Source organism: Peromyscus eremicus, chromosome 15 (assembly GCF_949786415.1).
Source record: "Peromyscus eremicus chromosome 15, PerEre_H2_v1, whole genome shotgun sequence".
Classification (NCBI taxonomy): Eukaryota; Metazoa; Chordata; class Mammalia; order Rodentia; family Cricetidae; genus Peromyscus; species Peromyscus eremicus.
Genome location: NC_081431.1, coordinates 65,968,577 through 65,991,384, shown reverse-complemented (window position 1 = coordinate 65,991,384; position 22,808 = coordinate 65,968,577). Strand labels below are relative to the sequence as shown.

The window sequence follows — 22,808 nt, the reverse complement described above, 5'->3', positions numbered from 1 at the left end:
TAAGGTGGGGTGGAGAATATGGCTCAGCAGGTAAAGGTACTTGTCATGAAACATGATGACCTGAGTTTGATTCTGAGGATCCACGCAGTAGAAGAAAAGAACCAACTTCCACAACTTATCCTTTAACCATACACATACTATGGCATACATATATACATACCATGACATACATATATACACACAAAGAGACAGAGAAAGACAAAGAAAGACAGAGAGAGAAACACATAACAAATAAATATAAATGTAATATTTTTTTTTAAAGAAAATAAGAATGTTTCCTGAGGAGTAGCAGTTGAGGTTGACTTCCAACTTCTACATGCATTCACACACAGACACACACTGTGGTGGTATTGTGTTCCCTAAAATATTGTGCACCCTAATAAACTTATCTGGTGTCAGAGACAAAACAGCTGCTAGATACAAAGGCTAGAAAATGGTGGCACTCACACTTTTAATCCTAGCATTCCAGAGACAGAAATCCCTCTGGATCTCTGTGAGTTCAAGGCCACATTGGAAACAGCCAGGCATGGTGACACACGCCTTTAATCCCAAGAAGTGAGCCTTTAATCCCAGGGAGTGATGGCAAAAATAGAAAGATATATAAGGCGTGAAGACCAGAAACTAGAAGCTTTAAGCTGGTTAAGCTTCAGGCTTTCGAGCAGCAGTTCAGCTGAGAGCCATTGGGATGAGGACAAAGAAGCTTCCAGGCTGGGGAAACAGGATCAGCTGAGGAACTGTTGAGGTGAGGAAGCTGTGGCTTGTTCTGCTTCTCTGCTCTTCCAGCATTCACCCCCAATAACTGGCCTCAGGTTTGATTTTAATTAATAAGACTCTTTAAGATTCATCTACAACACACACACACACACACACACACACACACACACACACACACACAAATACTGGAATTTTCAAATGACTCACTTATGAAATCTGATTTGAAAGCTAATTTACGGTTAGTTCAAGAAGCAAATGAGAATGATGGAGTAAGACACTGGCACAGGAAGGACCCTGGGTAGAGGGGCCCGCCGCTCTCCCTGGTGCTCCTCCTACAATGGAAGTAATGTGCTATTGGGGGCATAGTTCCTGTCACAGTTGGGGTCTGGTACGGCTTGTCTTCCCGAAGGACAGGTGGTAGCATTCCCACTGTGCTCTCATATTGCCTTTCTCTTATGCCCTCAGCGAGAGAGGATGTTCTGGAATCCAGTCTTCTTGTTATAAAGGAAGTGGCTCTATCAGATTAGTCCTACCTTCAGGACTTCATTTAACCTTAATTACTTCCATGAGGACCTACTCTTCAAATAAAATGACACTGGGTGCTAGGACCCCATGATGTGACTACTGGGGGGGGGGGCATGATTCATTCTACAGCACATGCCAAGTAAGGTAAGGAGGAAAAGACCTGTTTCCATGTATTCTCTGCTCTAGTTAAGAAATATGCATTCAGTTAATGGCCATTAGGGGGAGTGAGATACAGGCAGTTAATAGCGGAGGTGGAGACAGGAGGATCCCTGCTGCTGGCATCCAGACTATCCAAATCAGGGAAGTCAGGGTTTATTAAAAAATCTGTCTCCAAAAATAATCTCAAGAGACATTGAGAAAGATACCTGACATCTGCACCCACACCTGAACACACATCAGCATAGGCATACACACACACACACACACACACACACACACACACACACACACACACGAGAAAGCATGAAACACTGCCTCTGTTGTGTGGATTTTCTTCTGGTCTCGTGGTCTTGATCTCTGAAGATTCACTCACCTTCACAATGTGTGCGCTGTTTCAGTGCACTGGTTATCTGAGGAACCAAATGAGCACGTACCCATGCAGGAACACACAGAGTGTGAGGACTAATGAAGTCACTATAAATATCTGTCTGTGGCATGGATTAACAGTATAATTTGTGGCTCTGCTTCTGATGCTAACTTTCAGCTGGAACCATCAGCCATCAAGTACAAGAATGGCTTCACCATCTGCAGTGAGACCCAGAAGCATTTGAAAGCCTTCCAAGCCTTTGTGTGGACAGCTGAGCAGCAGCCATTTGGTTTAATATAAAATTGTTGTCAGAACGATGCTATAATTTGCCTCCTACACATGTCCAGATGTCACTAAATTGGGCCCAAGGTCACCATGGTGGACTAGACTGGCCCACAAATGATTGTCTTACTTCTGTTAGAGATGACCCAGGGCCAGATGTTCCATGGTGTCTACTGCTGGCTCTACACATTCAGCAAATAGATGGAATGAACGCTGCCCCACCCTACCCAGATGACAGGTCAAAGGGGAACTGAGACGTTCTTGCTGCAGTCAGTTTCCAACTTCCTGGGAAGGGAAAGGTGCTGCTCGGTTTGTCCTGCTGGTGCCTCCCACTCGGTAGATGCCAGCGGTCACTTCGTTGGCACTGGCTATTCATTTGTCCAGTAGATGAGCTAATTTTCTTGTTACTGTGACATATTGCCTGGCGTGTGTTAGAGGAGGAAAGCTGAGTTCTGAACCACAGTTTGAGGGTATAGTCCATCATGGAGGGAACTAGGGCTTCTCCACAAGGAGACAGAGAACATATAACCATCCCACTCTGTAGTGTTAATGACCATCGATGAATCCTGGCCAGGTACATTCTTTTATTTGAAACTGTAATCTTTTCTTCACATATTGCTGATATCTCATTCTTCTCTGTTATTAAGATGTCTCCTAAGGAGAAACGTTTCTTCCCATTGGAGATATTGTTACAAGCTCCTAAAGACAGAATAAATGCTTTATACTCTCTCTCCTGTACCAGCTGGAGGAATACCAAGTTCACTCCTAGCATTCTCTAAGGGTTTAGGTGTGCTGGGAGGTTCTGTACCAAGTGATAGCTTTTCTCAGTACTGGAAGTCATCTTTGCCATCACTAGGAATGGGAGGGTTCCCTGCGTAGTAACTTACGCAACACACTGTAGGATTTTCATTTATAAGTTGAGGGTGGCAGAGGATTTCCTAGGTTGGACCATGAGTCTCAGAACACAGCATCAATAGGTGGCTATGGAAAGCAGCTGGGTCCATCTTCCCTGTGGCGCTGATATGACTTGTGGAAAGACTAATTTGGTTTTCTCTATATATATTTGTCATCGATGACATTTGCCCTGTATTTGCAGTAATTTTAGATTCAGATATTAAGTTACAATATACCAAATATATATATTCCTAAAGTGAAATCATAAAATTGAGATTCATTCACAGAAATATAGCTTCTATTCGTGTTCTGTCACATATTCTTTCTAGGAAACTGTTGCCTCTTTGTGTTTCCAAACACACTGGTTACTAGTATCTTTGTGCACATGCGTGTGTACACATGTACATGGATCTACTTGCCTCTTGGGTAAATCAGTATATATGTAATACAAATAGTCCCTTTATTTATATTTGCTAATAGAAAGATACATTTGCCGGAGGGGGGGGGCGCACGCCTTTAATCCCAGCACTCGGGAGGCAGAGGCAGGTGGATCTTTGTGAGTTCAAGGCCAGCCTGGTCTACAGAGTGAGATCCCAGGAAAGACGCAAAGCTACACAGAGAAACCCTGTCTCAAAAAAAAAAAAAAAAAAAGATATATTTACAGAACACACACACCTTTTCCTCATCTGAGCTGTTTTTCTACTTACAGAAATTAGATGATTATATTCTATGTGAAAATCAGAAATAAATGTTGTTTGAAATATTTCACATAAATCAAATCTATTTTTTAATTGGGTAGTAGAAAGGATGAACTATATAAATCTATATATTGACATTTATTATTCACTTCACATTTAGCCACTTTCTCCAATTTTGAGGGCTTTATTAATAAGGTATTTTTGGAAAAACATGTACCGCTATTTGAATTTGAATTTAATTATTAGGAAGCCTCAGCTGCTTTAGAGAGAGCAGAAGATATCTCTCAAGAAACGCCTTGTGTCTTAGGTAAAAAGAGGCACTTTGTCAATCACACAGGCTGTATCTTAAGCAGCTGAGGCAGACTCTTGGCTTCTCAAAGACATTTAAGTTCTACTACAGTAGCATTCATCTAAAGCACAAAGTACATACTTGCTCAACAATAAAACGGTGCAGAGGCAAGCCCTGAGTGTTTGAGACACTTAACACATTAATTTTTGTAGGCTTCGACAAGATGTGAATGTTCCTTAAGGGAGAGGCAGGCCTGTCTTGACTCAGCCAATTCGATGGCTGCGTGCCCTTCTCCAATGTGTTTAACCCCTATGCCCTTACGTGCCTTATCTATAAAACATAGATGTTAATAGTTCCTCATAGACTATAAGCAAGGACATGACACACTTTAGAACACAGAAAGGACCCGGCCCAAGGTTAATACACCTCAGTTCTTGCACAGCTTTCAAAACTGGGAAACAATAGGAAATGATGGTAAAGACTCCAGCCGCTTGAGAGTAACCCTGTCTATAGAACTTCCCAGGTGTATGGCTGTGCGCAGGACAAGTTATGTTAACCCTGGTGAATCTCACCTTCCTCTTCTGTAAAAGAAAGCCTCTAAGAATTCTTCCATGGAGGAATGCTATCAATTCAATTACAGGGGTCTGGGAAGATAACTCAGTTGGTAAAGAACCTCCCTCCTATGCACAAAGGCCTGGGTTCAACTGCAGCACCACATGAACTGGCCATGGTGATGCATGCCTGCATCTGGCCGTTGTCTCTGAAAACACAATAAACTTGCAAACTCTTGTGTGTGTGTGGAAATATATATATTTGGAAGTATACTAAATATATTACTACTTCACTGGGGACACTCTTGACAATAATGTGAATGTCTGAGGGAATAGAAATCAATTCTTTAAAGTTCCTGACAACAAAGGTGACCGCTGAGCTTCAGAAAATAGTATAAAGTAAGATTGACTTGTGTGATTGAGATATTCATAAGACCAACATTGCAGAGGTACGCTGAGAAGTGGTCTGTGTGTTTTTTTCACTGCCTGAGATGGAAGGGAAGGAGGCACAGTGGGTGTATGTATCCTTGGCTCACTTGTACAATCACTTTTCCTACTCCAATTTTTTTGAGGTGTGTCCAATGTGTTCTTTGTATGTTCATCTATGTGTGTTTGTGTGTGTGGGTGTGTTCATTGTGTGTGTACAAGTGCATGTGCATATGTGTGTGAATGCAAGTGAGGGCCAGAGGTCAAAGCCAAGTGTTATTGCTCAGGGGCCTTGCACCCATTTTAAGATACTATCTCTCACTGGGACTTGAACTTACCGATTTGAGTAGGCTTGATGGCCAGTGAGCCCAAAGGACTCTCCCGTCTGCCTCTTCAGCTCTGGGATTACAGGCATCCATCACCACACCTGATTTTCTACATGGGTTCTAGGGATTGGTCTCTAGTCCTCATGGCTAAGCAGTAAGTACTTTACCAGATGAGCCATTTGCTCGGCACTATGTATGATGTTTTATTAACCATAGCATCATTAGGTAGAGGGAAATGGCGTATTTATTGTTATGTCTCTCACCTTACTGAACACAAAACACCATCAATTTTGTCTTTTCTTCAATGGTCACATTTGGGCTTCAATGGTACAGACATAAAAACGTATTAATTCATTAATAGCCTCTGCATGAAAAAAAATTATTTTAAATCAAATAAAAATAAAAGTTTAAGTCTGAAAATGCCATCCATGGTAAGAGGTGTTTCAATGCTAAATTCACACAGCAGTGTGGTCTATGTGAAATAGTACCTCATTCTTTTATTCTGATAAGTATCTGCTGTGTATTAAACCAGAAGCATAAGGAGCTTCTACTTTATTCACAAGGAAGAGATACCTCATACTGGAGACCAGAATACGAGCTAGGAAAAGGTCCTATGAACCCAAGGATTCACAGAAATTGAGTAAGGAAAGGACAGTGCCATGAGAGGCATATCAGAGGGAAAGGCAAGTCTGGAGTCCTTGTGGTTTATTTATGGCTAAATAGACCCTGCCGTACTGAAGGGGGAAGAGACACAGGCAATTTTGGCCACCGTCCAGGAAACAATGACAACATATATGGATAGTGGTGGAGATGTTTGGGGACATTGAATCACTACATCAGCAGGAGGATCATGAGTTCAACGTCAATTTTGGCTACATCCAGGGAAGTGAGGGAGGAGGAAGATGAGGAAGGATGATAGGGAGGAAGGAAAGGAAAGGGAACAGGGGAGGAAAGGATAAAGCCATTATTTTATGGGCATGTTGACGTATATATTAACAGACTGCTCACTACACAACAACACAGCTTTAATTGTTTATAGGAATTAAATATCAAAAAAGAGATTCATATTTCCTTCTTGAGAAAGTGCATCCTGTAACTTGCTACCACTCTAAGTAACAAGCCCAGGAAAAGATGAAAGGATTTCTGAAATACAATTTAATGGCAACTGCAGCATACCTGTTCCTCCTACCACCCTGCAGCTTCATCCGCAGATAACCTCCTGCTTTGTTCTACACAAACAACCCTAGCAGCCTAAGCCTGTTTGTTAGCGGTAGACATTTATAAACAAGGACTATATTCACTCAATTATTTTTCACAAACCAAGCAAAGAGGTCTCGGCAAACAGTTCCAAGTGTTTACCATAAACCCTGAGAGACGTCCTCTATGTGAATACCACTCACTAAGTGCAGTGACTGTGGACCAAGTGGTTGATGAAAACTTTACTCAACACTCTCAGGACCGCTGCCTTCCCATAGGCTTTGTGTGCAAGCAGAGAGAGACTGGGAGAAATGTTATCCAAGTGTCATAAAACATGCTCAGAAAGTAAACGATACCCTTTGGGAAGTAAACTTTCAGTGCACCAAATTCTATTTAGTGCCCTGCAGAAAGGATTCCTGCAAAGAGCATTCCGCAATACGCAGCTCATCTTTTATAGGTGAGCACTCCATCATCAAAGCCCTGGGATGGAGAGCCAGGTCTTCATCCTCCCAGGCCATCACAGTTTATAAGAGTGATGACTATTATCAAAGTTTTAAAGATTCCCCAGAAACTGCTTTTCTATAACCTCCCTTGGAAGCAAATTTCTGTCATAAACACACTATTCATAAAATTCTTCCATATGCTTAAGCCTGTCAATGTATAATCCTGAGGCATCTTTCTACTGCAGTGAAGATATCCATTCATTTCCATATTCATTCATTTATTTCTTAATCAACAAACAGCCATGTCCATTGAGACAAAGGTACAATCTGATGCCCTCTTCTGGCCTCCAGAGATATCTGTGTTCATATGCACATACCCACCCACCCCCACATATACATAATTAAAACTAATATATGTTTTTTTTAAGGCAAGTGTGAAGGAAAAGAAAGAGATTGAGAATAACTTAGAGGTTCTTTACTGACAAATACCCAAGATTAAACTGAAGTGTCTCACAATATATATTAAATGTTAATAAAAACCAAGAAAGACATCACATCGCTTGACTGTAAAGTCACAGTTACTCATTGTCAGAGGTTAAGAATGGGAAGAAGCACCTGGATGAGTGGGAAAGTTTTCTCCTCTCCATTCATTCTTCCTTTCATTCTTGATAGCACTGGGATTCAAACCCAGGCCTTGTGAATGCTAGGCAAGCAGTCTATCAACTGAGTTATGTCCTTAGCACCAACTTGTCTTTCTTGATGTAATGTTAGTATTAAGGATGCTCACTACAGAACAATCTACTGAGCCCAGTATTTATTTTGCTGGTTTTCTGTCTGTAAGTTTTGTTTTTAAAAGCATGCATCATTATGGACAATGAGAACTGGACATTGCTGACAGGGCATACAATTGTAGTGTGGCTGCTTTGGAAATAGGTTGCTAATCTCATGAAGTGAAAAAAAAATACTATACACTTGGCAATCCTATTCTAATTATTTATACAAAAGACATGAAAACACCCTGTAAGACCCACACATGAATAACTACTCTAGCTTTACTTACACCCAATGGAGGAGAGGTCAGAGAGATGGCTCAGTGGTTAAGAGCATATACTGCTCTTGTAGAAGACCCACGTTTAGTCCCCAGTACCTATGGGTCATTTATAATGTTGTTAACTCTAATTCCAGGGGATCTGATGCCCTTTTCTGGTCTCCACAGGGAGCCACACACATGTGCTACACATAACCACATGTGGACATAAACAAATGCACAAATAAATAAAATAAAGTGGAGGAGACTCAGCCATCCAGCTACAGGCTAATAGATCCTCAAACAGGAGATATCCGTACAGAGGCCCCACGCCAGCAGTAAGGAGAAACAGACCACTAGGAAAGAACATGAGGCATCTCCCAAAGCAGACCAGAGTGACAGAGGGGAAGGCTAAGGAGAATTCCTACCTTTATTTATAAGCTTGTTTTAGAAGACCCAAAGCTTCAGGGAGTCAAATCAGAGCCATAATTACCCAGGGCTTGAGTATGAAGAGGGAGTTAATCAGGACATGGAAAGATTCCATGTTTAATGCTGGTAGTGACGATGTATGGGAATATGTTCGAATTTACTGAAATGGGCATTTAAGAGGTGAATGTTCTCTAAACCTGAGCACACCCAAACAAAGCTTTTAATTTGAATGTGAGGATGGGTTCAGTTTCCAATTAGAAAAGAAAACATTCTTCTATGTGCTAGATTTATTTTCTTAAATGTCTGTTGTGGTAGAGATAATAACACATTTAAAGTTATAGTAAGTCATTGAAAAACATATGGAGTGAAGGTAAACCACTGGTAATTTCGTATTTGAATGCATCTGTGTCTGTGTGTCTGTGTGTGTACTGGTGCGTGTACACATGTGTGTACACTCATATCGATCCAGTCAACCTTAGGTGCTGCTCCTCAGGACACTGTCCATCTGCGGTTTTTGAGACAGAATCTGTTAGTTGTAGCTGGAATGTTGAAGCTGGTAGGCAGTGAACCTCCGGGATCCTCTTGTTTGCATTTCCCCATCACTGGGGTTATAAGGATGGACCCACCACCATGTCTTGCTTCGTTTCATGTGGGTTCTGAGGCTTGATCATGTTTGTAAGTCAAGCACTTTACCAACTCAGCCCCCCTCCCCAGCACCATCACCGATATTTTTATTGATGTCTATCTGGTCAGAGAAATTGTTTGTACATGAAAACAAAGTAATGTGACTATAAAGTCCCCACTCCTAAGGGTTTTTCTCAAGCAGGTTCAATGAATCTTTAAGCAGACACCATCTGGATGAAGAACAGTAACAGTTGCTCACCCTAACTCCTCCTCCTTTCCTTTGGTCAAGTCAGGCTCCTCAGGATTTTGTTTCCATTGGCCCCAAAACATTTTTTTTTTTAAGTTGTCATGGTAGTTTCCTAAATTAGAGTTCTCCAGTCAAATTCCGAAAAAGACATGGTCCCAGACCATCCCCACAGAGATCACTGTGAAGGCAGCCTGGGCCCCAAGACAGTCAGGCTACCCTAGCACCTCTGCATAAGAGCTCGAGGCTAGAAACTTCACAGGTCTGGTTATAACTGTGTAATATTTATTTCACATGATAAATAAAAGCACTTCATTTCTAACTCACTGTCTTCTAAAGTGCATGAAAAGCCTAATAAAACCATAAAGCAATGCACTTTCTTCATTTTACATGGAAAAAGATGGAGATCTGGAGGGTCCAGTGACTTCAAGAGAGTTATTGAGCAACTTCGGGTGGGACAGCCGTACTAGCCTCAGAACAAGCCACCAGAAAGGACAGTGCTTCCTGGAAAGAGACCACACTAGGAGTGAATGTTGTGAACAGCACAGGAAGGCCCAGCAGGCAACAGCACATTGCTCCTTTGTATGTGTGTGTATATATGTTTGTGTGTGTGCGCATGCATGCACGTGTACACACACACAAGAGAGAGAGAGAGAGAGAGAGAGAGAGAGAGAGAGAGAGAGAGAGAGAGAGAGAGAGAGAGAGAGAGAGAGAAGACCACATGCCAATGTTAGGTACTGTTCCTCAAGTGCCATCCACCCCATTTTTTTTTTCAGACACGGTCTCTCACTGGCCTGGAATCCACCTACCTGTCTCTGCCTCTCCAGCATTGAGATTACAAGAACATACCACCATACCTGGCTTTTTACATGAGTTCTGGGAGTGGACTCAGGTCTTCAGGCTTGCTCTGTAAATACTTGACCCACTGAGCCATCTCCTCAGCCCAATGCTTAAGAGTTTCATTTTTAGAACTTTGAGAAATAACACGTTACAGTCTCACTTTTCTTAGGTATAGACAAAAATACAACAGAAGAACAGGATGTTCCAGACTTGTCAAATTCACAGTCACCCAGGCTGAAATGGCTTTTCTTTCCAGTTTTCTCTATGGCTATCTTTGCTGCCTCTGCTCTGCTGGGGTTAGACCACTAACACACAAACTGCAGAGAGGGAAACATGACTTGTGCTATGTTCACTGGGAATGTTTAAAGTATTTCCTCCAACTGTCACAATCTAGAGGAAATGTATCCTCCAACCAATGTTTCTTAGCCATTTTGAATTTCTGGAATATTTACACAGAGTAGCAAATAAGAGTGCTCCATTTTCATGAAAAGTCTCAGCCAGAAAAAAAAATTTGCAAAGGGTGTGGAAATAGCAACCCCGAATCAATAGAAAATTGCTCTCTAGGACATAGAGGAAAAGTGAACAGAAAAATTTAAGAGCCAGCGAGTAGGGGAGGAGTACTGTGAAATGATGTCTTTCCGGACATGCCATGGTGATCACATGTATCAACTCAAAGAGGCTGTGTTTGTCTACACAAGACCAAGCCACTCTGAATTTCAGCATGGAATGGGGAAGGGTGCTCAAAGGCCCGCTCCTATCTGAGGAGCTATTGGCAGTGATGATTGATTGCTGAGGAAGTGAGTGAGTCACTTTCCTTCATAGACATGGCCAATGCATGGCTACACACCAATTCACACATGGGCAACACTAACTGGACTCAGTGGGATATCGGTGACAAAAATTACTTTAAGAAAAGATATAAAGAGATGATTTAGTAGGTCCCTCAGAAGTTGAAAGGGGGAGTGGGTATGGATAATATAAAATAAAACATTATATACCTGTATGAAAAAGAAAAAAATACTACCCTCTACATTCATCAGAAGGAACAAGGCATTCAGGGAAACCAAGCTCAGAGCTAAGTTGACAAGTTGCCCTTAATTTCTTTGCCAATGGAATACTATTCAGACAGTCTTTTTTGACACCCACATTTTGGAGGGTACTGTCTATGTTTTCTTCTAGCAGTCTTAATGTTTGAAGTTTTAAATCAAGGTCTTTGATAGTCTAGGAAGAGAAAAGCAGAGCAGAGGAGCTCCTGACCAGCCAGAGGTAAACACATGGTTCCTCTCTGCATGTTTCATTCCCAGAGATCTAGGGAAGCTGGTCTTCAAAGTTTTTTTTTTAAGGTTTATTTTTATTTATAAGGGTGTGTGTGTGTGTGTGTGTGTGTGTGTGTGTGTGTGTGTGTGTGTGTGTGTATGCATGTATGTAAGCCCACCCATGTGTGTGGGTGCCTGCCAAGTCTAGAAGAGAGCTTTTGATCCCCTAAAAGTATAGTCACAAACAATTGTGAGTTTCCCAGCATAGTTCCTAAGAATTGAACTTGGATCCTCTGCAAGAGTAGCAAGTACTGAACTATTTCTCTAGCCCCCAAGATGTTCTTTTAATGTATGTGTGATCCATACAAAGAAAGAATAATTAAGGATATAATGAATATATATATATATTCATATATATATGAATATGATCCTTTGCACCCACTTCCATGGCAGGTTTCTATTGCTTCCTAGTGAACAGGAAAAAAGAACCCAAAGATCATATAAATTCTTCAGAGTTAATAATGGAAACAGTAATTCTTGAATGAGGTAAATGGTAAAATCAACCCCCTATGGCCTCTTGAAGTTAAACATCTAGTCAACTGTGCTTAAGTCAACTGTGACAGGAGAACCTCTGGTACAGAAAGGAAGGAAACAGCTTCAAGGCAGAAGATAAGGGATCTGGAGAAGAAGGAGGTCAGAACGGGTGCAAAGAAACATGGGATGTAGGGAGTGAGCAATTGAACTCTATATGGGTGGTTGTCACTAAGCCTGACTGCTGGAGAGTGGCACAGTACAGTTGCTCCCCTTGCTTAGATGCACAACAATTGACATACACACAATAGGAACACTCCAAGGCTACCTAGGAAACACTCTGACACTTCAGGCATGCTATCATTTGCTGACAGGAAATGGTTTATGAAATATGCCTGCCAGATGTTGAGTCTACTAAACCAATTTTAATTTAAAGTGACAAACAGCAACACACAGAGCTGCTATGCAACAGAACCAGACATTACTATTAGTTCTATGCAGTCATTAATGTCATCTGATGATTCATGCCTCAGCATGCTAACCCATTAACAAATATCAAGCCTGCATGCCCTAAGTCGGGACAAAAGTCTTTCGTCTACAGCTCTACCCCCAATAAGTAAGACCTGTTCGTCTGTATTTGCATTTTTCTTGGTTCTTGTTGTGTGCATAATAGAAGTGGTCATTTGTGATAGACAGGTAGTTTCCAGGCTGTGGAGGCAGCTCAGTGGGTAAAGCTCTCATTGTGCATGCCCCACATGAGTGAAGGCTCAAGCTGGGATCTCCAGAAGCCACATAAGGCAATTGCAAGAGTACTTCTCTGCCATCCAAGTGTTCCTACTGTGAGGTGGGGAAAGGCAACAGAAGATCCAGATGCTCACTAGTGAGCTAGCCTGGGGTATGCAGTGGTGAACAAGAGACCCTGACTCAAACAAGACAGAGGGTGATTACTAGCATCCAAAGTTGTCCTCTGACTTTTACACACACATACAGTGGCATACATGTCTCTCCTACACCCAGATAGAGACACATGAACACACACACACACACACACACACACACACACACACACACACACACACCACACTGATTTAAAGAGAACAGCAGCTCTCAGGTTCATGAATTCACTAGATTGTTTCCTGAGGAACCAAGTCTGATATACACGCAAATCATGGAAGGCTTTGTGTGAGATCAGTACTCTGGGAGTTGCTGCTGCTTTCTTCATGAATTGATCCCTCAAAGCCCCTCATTCAAAGGCAGCAGACCTGCCCATTGGAGACGGCAGTCCTGTAAGCATGCCTCCAGGCGAGTCTGACAAGGCACAAACGTTTCACGAACTTGAGGTGAGATGATGAGGCTGGGCCTTTGCCCATCTCCATCTCTGCCTAGGAGGAAAAGCACTGCCTTAAGCTGTGTCTACACTGCTAAGCTTGGCTAACCAGAGACGCACACACTGAACACACACACACACACACACACACACACACACACACACACACACACACTGAACACCCAGCTCAAAGAGTGAGGAGGCGGAGAACAATTACGGAATTTTACACAGTTCCAGCAGGAACCTCTCATAACACATGTTCGGCCATCTACACCAGCAGGCAATGGCTTAAACACCATCCTATGTGGGAAAATGTCCTTGATTGTGCAATGACTCACACAAGAGGCCTGTAACACTGCCACTGCCTCAAGGAACTCACCTTTGGAAGGGTCCCCTCACCTCTGGGGGAGACTTAATTTGAAAACACCCCTTCTTTACTTTCCTTCTATGTTCCTTATTAAGTAATGAAGTTGGTGTGGGCATGTTAGTTATGCCCTCGACCTTCTTTCATAGGGTCTCTAGGGTGTGGCTTCTATGAAGGAGCCAGTTTTTCCTTCACCAGCCTTCTTGTAAATCAACCTTCCATTAAGTCATAGGAATCTGAGAAAGCAGCACACTAACCATTTAAAAATTAACATCTGCCCATGGGAAAAAAAATAATTTCATACCCCTGGTTATTAACACATATAAAAGAGAACTGTCAACCCAGGGTGGAAAATGATAACAGATCATGTGAATATAAAAGTTTTAAATTGGAGGACTGTTGAGAGAGCTCTGTGGCTAAGAGCAAGAAGTATTCTTGCAGAGGACCTGAAATCAATCTCCAGCCCCCACCACAGGTCCTTGCAACTGTCTGTAACTCCAGCTCCAGGAGATCCAATGCCCTCTTCTGGCCTCCACAGGCATTACACTCTTGTGCACAGACCCACACAGAGACACATACATATAATTAAACTAAGTATTTTTTTTAAGCTTTCAAGTTCAACATAATAGTTTGGATTACTGTGTAAATCACCGTATGACCATCCAACTGCCAAACATGCCCAAAGGTATATTGTGCAACACTGAGGACTTTACAAAGACTTGAACAGAACTGTATAAACAACCACTACCAGCAATACCTTCAAAACTAAAGATTGATATGTGAAAGGCCATCAAAAATAGTTCAATGATCCCAAATTATCATGTAGTTATCTGTTATCTATGCCCCCCCTCCCTGGCTGATTTCTATTAGTTCTTTAACTGTAATTACAGTTGACCTTTTTAAGGCCATTTAAGCTCTACATAAGAAACCTGATTACAGTGGGAAATATCCTCACAAAAGCAGGATGGGAAACCAACCGCTATTTATTGTACATATAATTATCTTCTCTTTCAGCCCAGGATAGAGTTCGGACTCTTGTGTAACTCAAATCTATGTGGGATTGTCATTTGATTTACAACTGGTGACCCAGCATCACCTAGCATCGTATGAAAATAATTTACTGTCTTATGTGGCCCATCATGGAAATCAATAGCTTGAATATAGAGATGTCTCAATTAGATAGTGCAAAGAGTGAGCCCCGCCCGCTTCCTTCCTGTATCATTAAAACGGTAAGTATTGCACGCCAGTGCTTCAAGCTGAACTGGAGAGCCTCTGTTATTACTGGCTGCTCCACAGAAAGTGAGAGTGCACACAAAGGAGAGGAGAATTGAGGGTAAGGGGGTAGGAGTCGCAGCATGAGAGGGGAGGGCCATGGAAATGTTAAAGTATTTATTAGTGCTTTTCTATACCACCTGCGTAATTTCAGGAGTTTGACAAGTATTAAATTACAGTCATGAATACAGATGAGTCATCCATCCTGTCTGCCATGTTCTTTGAAGCCCCCAAACCAAGGACATGAGCAGCCACAGTGTGTGTTAGCCACCACAGTGAGGGAAATGATCTCAAGGTTGAGCTGAGTGCTCTCTCTCTGTCTCTCTCTCTCTCTCTCTCCCTGAAACACATATTAAAACTCAGGGCGGGGGCGGGGGAGACGGCTCAGTGGGTAAAACAATGGCTGTCAAAGTGTGAGAGCCTGAGTTCAAACTCCCAGAACCCAAATAAAGGCAGACAACAGAGCCTGTGTGTCTGCACTTCGAGCACTCCCATGGGGGAAATGGGGGGCAGAGACAAGAGAATTCCAGGATTCCTGCAGGCCAGCTAGCCTGGGGTACACAGCAGGTGACAGTGACAAGAGACACTGTCTCAGAAAAGGTGGGAAACTCGGACTAACGCCCAAGGTGCTCTCTGACTGGCGTGTGTGCCAAGGCATGGGTGTGACCCTGCCACCACAGAGGGAGATAATCAACTGTCACCAAAATCTTCATAATGGACATACAGGTCCCCACACCGTGCTCACACACATTAACATTTTAGGACAACTTCTCAAACATGTCACGGCCTCAGATGACCTCAGTATAGACACTTGGAATAAAATGTGTTTTCCAGTTTTATTAAGGAGCGTGGATTGTCCCTCACGGGAGAACTGAACCTCGACGCAGGACTTTAATGCACAATTGTATTTTCTCCCTTAGCACTGAACAGATTTTAGCACAGGAAGTTGTGCCATCACTGGGCCCTGTATTAACTGACTAGAATTCAAAACTTAGGACTGTGCTAAAACGAGGCCCAAGGAGGACTACTTTTTTTAAAACTTTCCTTTCAAATTTCAGACATGTCTTTTTTTAAAAAAATTGATTTTTAGTTATGTAGAAATGTGTATGTGTGTGTGTTGGGGGAAGGCGTATGTACATGTGAGTACAGGTGCCCAAGGAATCCAAAGGGAGGCATCGGGTCCCCTCAAGCTGGAGATACAGGCAGTTGTTAGCTGCTTGATGTGAGTTCTGGAAGCTGAACTCGGGTCCTCTGCAAGAGCAGTGTGCATTTTTAATACCTTCCCCCAAGTAAGTATCTTTGTAAAAGAAATAAACCCATGATTATTTATCTTTTGCTACTCAGGAAAAAAGTAAGAATTTACCAAATAATTCGATTCACATGATAAAACAGTACTGGGATGACCATCAAAATCTGATTGTCCTAGCTGACGGCTGTACACAGGCATACCCACAGACCTTCAATCCACAGCAAACCCACTGAACAACACTCTGGGAAGGCATCAGGGAAGAAAAGACAACCCATGTCAGGTCGAACTAAGTTCCAGGGGGTTAACCAAGCTGTGAAGGGGATGGTTTGGCCAGAATAGAAGGTCGGGATTGTTGGAGCACTCTCTGAAGGCAACAAAAGCTGGCCATTCAGAAAGTCAGTCGGAGGTTTGATTGGTGCAGAGGGGGCCAGACCTCAGGAGCAGAGTGCTCACTGAGGGACAATACCTGGAAAACTGCTGCTGCAGGCCACGCATCTGGATCCTGTTGCGCTCTGACTCCAGGGTCACCTCCCTCAACCGCTCCTCACTCTGTAGCCGTAAATGTCGCTCCTCTTCCAACTCATGTATCAGCTTCTCATGCTATGAAACACACAAAGGCATGGCCTTCAGAAGGGGTTGGCAGCAAAACAAGACACAAGGAGAGCTGGCTGCTGGTTCTTAAGTGCTAACCTGAGCTTCATATTCACGGCTATGTGTCCAGCTACATAAAATGCACACACACACACACACACACACACACACACACACACACACACACACACAATGATAACAGTTTTGTGAAGTAAATTCTGTTATTAACCTCTTGTTATACACCAGGAAACCAAGGATCAAAGATCTACACTTGTATTCAAATCATAGAAACGCTGGTCTAGAGGAAAGGCTTGGCAGACAAAATGTTTGCCTTGCAAGTATGCAGAGGACCTGAGTTCAGATCTCCAGCACCAACATAAAAGCTGTCATAGCCACAAGGACTCATAATGCCAGTGCTAGGGACCAGAGACAGGTGGAACACCACAAGCTTGTTGACCAGGCATTCTAGCTCTAAAGGCAAAATCCATGTTCAGTAAGAGACCCTGGATCAAAAAATAAAGTGAAGAAATGATGTGGACATATTTCAACACCATCCTCGGGCATCATATGGGTCCCTATGTATAAGCATAAATACACACAGGATTACAGGATCACAGAAGCCCGAAGGTGAAAGAATTTGAGTCCTGGATGGCTTTACTCTGTTAGTGAAGTAATTTCCATTAAGCCAAGTTGTCTTTTGTAAGGAACTATGACCCCATACTCCCATCAAAGTCATAGTCATTCAGATATTAAAGCATCAGTGTCTGTTCAAAATGACTTCATCTCTTCAATCTCTGGAATATCATTTAAAGGAAGTGTCACTGTTTGCATAGAACAGCCAAGAATCTCAAGTTAATTAGACCACAGCTTCTGAAATTGTGGGTCAGAACCCCACAATTCAGTCACTGGCTGAATATGGGGAGGGAGGTCATGAAAGTTTTGAAAACAAAGTTTATGAATGGCCAACAAATAAAATTAATTCAAAATCAAACAAATAAAGAATCCAAAGTGTTTGTGGCAGCCCATGTCCATGCTGCATTGTGCTGTTTCCCTGTAGCCTTGGTTCTGAAGCCACAGCATGTACACTACACATGCTGTGTGACATGCAGCACCAAGAGACACTGCCTGAACACCTTGGCTCAGATTTAAAGCTCCCTTATTTGCAAATGGCAGTGTTTCTTTGTCCATGCAAAGTCTGCTGCTCTTATAGAAGTATAACGCTTTAGTTACAGAGGACGGGGTGTTTTCTGCCATCATTTCTCAGCATGTATGGATCCGATTAGTATCTCTCTGCTCTGGACTATGTCCAGATGCTTGTTTAACTCTTGCTATGGAGTTGCCTACTTGAGCATCTTACAAGAAGGAATTCAATGCATTATAGCTTGGGATTAAGACAGAATTTCTAGCAACTGCTGAAATGATTGTGGACATCCTTTTGTCATGTTATGCTATGTCACTGAACTCATTATTGGTGAATACAAAATCATAATATCCATCAACTCTGAAAACACTCAAGACATTCTGTGTACTACAGTATTCAATATTTAGCCATGAGTCTTAATTCTTGATGTCAAAATAAACAAGGAAGTCCATTTCATTAGTATGAAAATCTGCTTCCATTTTTAGTAGATAGTAAAATTACATATACACTGAAGAATGGTTTTTAAACAAATAACTATGATTTACAGTCAGCATCTGTTTTATTTTAAACACCTGTATACCTTTGGTCATATAAAAATGTCTCAGTCAAAAAGGGGTCCTGATTAAAAAAAACATAAATAAGTAGCCCTGAGTTAGAATGCAGAGTTGAGAAAAATGTTCAAGAATTTGTTTTAATTTTGTCCAACTGGGTTTTCAGAGGTTAAAAGCAGGCCAAACCACTCATTCCTTTTATAATCCTGCCAAAATAACTGATCTCACAGAAGGACATGCATAACTGACAAGGCCAGAAGAGCTGGTCCTGCACATAGCTCAGGCCTGGAAGAGCTGGTCCTGCACAAAGCTCAGGCCTGGAAGAACTGTTCCTGCACACAGCCCAGGCCTAGAAGAGCTGCTCCTGCACATAGCTCAGGCCTTCCTTACAATACTGACTCAGCCGCAGCAATGCCATCTCCAGTTCCCTCATGTTTTGTTCTTGTTCTTGTTTCTCAACTGCAGCACCCAACTGCAGTCATTGCTGCTAAATGGAACACTCTGAGTACAGATTATACAATTCTATGGTAAGTGTCAGGTATGTGATGGTTCACCATAAGGGATTTCCATTCCTGTGTGAGGAAGAAGAGAAGTGAGGAGCTCCATGTTGAGATAAATCAAAAGTTGTAACTCTGTTGTGAATATCCAGGGTTCAATATGTGCCTGTGCAGGAACAGAGAGCAAAGATGCATTTTCTCCAGGTTGATTTTTTTTAAGTCTATTTTTACAGGTATAAGTGTTTTGCCTACATGTATGTCTGTGCACCATGTGAGTACCTGGTGCCTGCAAAGCTCGGAAGAAGGTATTAAATCCCCTGTAACAGGAATTATGGATGGTTATAAGATAGCCCATTGGTGCTAAGAAACAGACCTGGGTCCTCTGCAAGACCAGCAAGTGCTCTTAACCACTGATCCATCTCTCCAGAACTACAGCTCTAATTTATGAAGATAAAGTTATCCTGAAGACCATGAAGAAAATGTCAGAATATACTCTAGAAGTATATTGCCATTCTCTGAAAAATACTTACACATCTCCCTGCCTCAGGGCTTTGGCCATGTGCTCCCTCTGGTTAAAAGGCCCCTGAGCACCGGGGACATGGCTGAGTGAGTCAGAGAACTTGCTGATTAAGCTTGAGGACTTGACTCTGACTCTCCAGCACCCACATAAAATCCACAAGGGCCAGTGACCCCAGCACTGGGAGGGGAGACAAGAGGATCACTGGGGTTTAGTGGCCAGCAGTCTCACTCCAGGTCAGTGAGAGGCCTTGCCTCAAGGGAATGAGGTAGAGAGTGACAGAGCAGGACATAAGACATCCTCCTCTGGCCTCTGCACACATATGCACAGGCAGACATCACACACACACACACACACACACACACACACACACACACACACACAGACTCATACACTTATATAATGGTGCATGAGATGCCACCAAGGGCTTTTCCCAGGCTCAACCTTCAGACATACCCTTCCACAGCATCACTTCATCCCTCTCTTCAATCCTGAGTTCAAACAGCACCCACAACATCCACTGCATCTAAGATCCCTTTTATATTTATATATCACATTCAACACTTGTCTGAGACTAGGAGATTAGGATCACCTTTCCTATGCAAATATACTTTGTATTTTTAGAGCATGAAGTAATGCACAGTTGTGCTAGAAATATTCCCCCTTGCTGACTTTGGAGCTGGCTTTCTTGGTAAGTCCTATCTTTGTTCCCTCTGAACTCGCCCAATCATTTACTTTCTCTGAGATCAGGACAAATCAGAATAAAATCTTTACCCTGTCTTCCTGGAATGTGACATTCTGGAAGCTTTGGAAAGCAATGGAAAGTGTATTTGTGGAAGGAAAGTGTCCTAAAGCCAATCCTCTACAAAAATGGTTAAAATGGTAAGTTTTATGTTGTATGTTTTTAACATAATAAGAAAAACTAACCCTTTATCAGTATCATACACAAATACTCACTGTATAGAAGGATCATGCACAGTTAGTTGCCCATTTTATAGAATTCATAAGATTGGGTTTTGAGTCTATGATAAGGTGGCGTCGGATGGAAAAGCCATGTATTAAACAGTTCAAAAGCACATGCAATGGAAGGTTGACAAGTTCTGCAGAGAGAACAGTGACCTTCCTTAACTCAGAAATAAACAAAGAGGGCCTGGGGCTGGGGCTCAGTGGCAGAGTGCTTGCTTTCAGGCCAAAGGCCCTGAGTGCCATCCCCAGAACAGCATAAACTGGGTGGCATCACTCTTATCTGTAATCCCAACACCTGGAAGGCCGAAGAAACGAAGTCAGAAGTCCAAGGTCATCCTTGGTTACTTAGGGAGTTTGAGGCTATCCTGGGCTATACAAGACTTATCTCTAAAGACAAAAATAAGTAAATAAATAAATAAATAAGATCATATGATTTTTCACTATGATATTGAAGGGTCACTTTCTTTTCCATATGAATAATCTTCAGTTCAATTTGATGTTGCTATCTCAAATACACACACACACACACACACAGAGAGAGAGAGAGAGAGAGAGAGAGAGAGAGAGAGAGAGAGAGAGAGTTCTGTAATTCAAACACATCAGTGTAGAAATTAAACTAATGTTTTCACAAAAAAAAGCTAGTTTTAATTTAAAAACTCTACCAATTTCTATCAACCCCATGTCAAATGGATCTAAATTAAGCTATAGTTACAGCATCTAATTGCGGTCCCATTTTTGCTTTTCAGACAAATTGTGAAGTATTTTTCCCCATAAGCCCTCTGAATTCAATATCTCCATTAGTTATGAAAGATTCGGTCATTCTAGAAGCTGAGATGCAGATAAAGAACTTCAGTATTGATTTTTTTAAAGCACGCGCTGTTGGCTGTAACAGAAGAATCAGAATCAGATTTGGTGATGCACGGATAGAAACAGTACAGGATATATCCACAGTGCTGATAACATCACCTGAGGGAGACACAGCTTTCATTCTAACTAAAAAAAGACATAGAACATGATTTTTTAAAGTGAGAGGAGGGACAAAGGGCGACTTGGATAACAGAGATGAGGACAGGGAGCAGAGCAGGGATGGGCAGGAATTTCAAGGGCAAAGGGGACAGACGGACAGTTGGATGCATCTCAGTGCTAGCTATGCCAAGGGGGAGCCCTATAGGAAAAGCCACAGGTGAGTCGTATAATAGAATGACATTTCTTAAGCAAAAGAAATCTCTAGGCTGGAAGATGACCCAGTGGATAAAGTACGTGTCCCCCAAGTGTGAAGGTCAGAGCAAGGTGGCTAGTTCCACTAGCCTGCTAAACAAGCTCTGGGGTCAGTGAAAGACTCTGTCGCAGGGAATAAAGTGGAGATCGGTGGAGGCAGACACCAAACACCAACCTCTGGTCTTCACACTTCAGTACACACAGATGATTGCATCACACAAGGAAAACATATTGGTTTTGTTTTTTGTTTTTTGTTTGTTTTTTGTTTTTGTTTTTTGTTTTGTTTTTTTTTTTTTTTTTGAGCATTGCTTCTCTGTGTAACAGCCCTAGGTATCCTGGAACTCACTTTGTAGACCAGGCTGGCCTCAAACTCACCAAGATATCCCTGCCTCTGTTTCCCAAGTGCTGGGATTAAAAGCATGTGCCACCATGACCAGCTAAGAAAATTAATTTTATTGCATATAGTCAATCATCCTTTTACTTATCAATTAGAATTCTGAATGAAGAAAAACATGGTAAGATTTAATTCATAATATAACATCATTCAAATATGGTCTTGATACCATCAAACAACCAGAAAAGCAGGAAGTAAACATACGTGTGTGAAAGTGTTCATACTTTTGAACATTATAAGCATCTTAATTCATGCAGTAAAGAAGACATGAGGTTAATTATCTAGCTTGTCACTTTGGTTTTCCCATGAGCTTCTTGTTTTTCAGCCTTGGTGGGATGGTGTCATAAATTTGAAAGGACCTAGAATCTCCCAGGAGACAAACTGGGCACATCTACAAAGGAGTTTCTAGAGTAGGTTAGTACAGGTGGGAACACCCATCCAGAAGGGGGATGACTCCATTCCATGGACTCGGGTCCTGGGCTGAATACAGAGGAGAAAGTGAGCTGGGCAGCAACATTCACCTCTCCACATTCTAACTACAGCTGCAATGTGACCAGCTAACTCATATCCCTGAACCCTGACTCCCCACTGTGATAGACCATACTTGGTTTGAGCCAAGATAAACTTCTGCTTCCTTGAGTTGTTTTTCTGTCAGATATTTTGAAACATCAATGTAGGAGAGGGGAACCTGCACTTCAGAAATAGACTTACTCTGCATGGACCCACACTAAAGAGTTAAGCTTCCCTCAAACTCCCATATTTTATGCAGCCATAAAATCAGCCATAACCCTAGCAGGAAAAATAGAATTACTAATGATACCGAGACTATGAAGAGATAAAGCATAATCTCAACAAGATGGTGTATTTGGGTACACACACACTAGGGTCAGGGTCAGTGG

General features: G+C 42.1%; 1 protein-coding gene across 1 annotated transcript in view; it reads right to left on the bottom strand.

Annotated features, from left to right (window-relative positions):
* Positions 1-22,808, bottom strand: part of Nckap5 (NCK associated protein 5) — a 788,185-nt gene that overhangs the window by 460,257 nt on the left and 305,120 nt on the right. Inside the window, exon 4 of the mRNA XM_059280499.1 lies at positions 16,501-16,634. Within this exon, the coding sequence (XP_059136482.1) occupies positions 16,501-16,634 (134 nt within the window). The remainder of the gene's footprint in view (positions 1-16,500; positions 16,635-22,808) is intronic.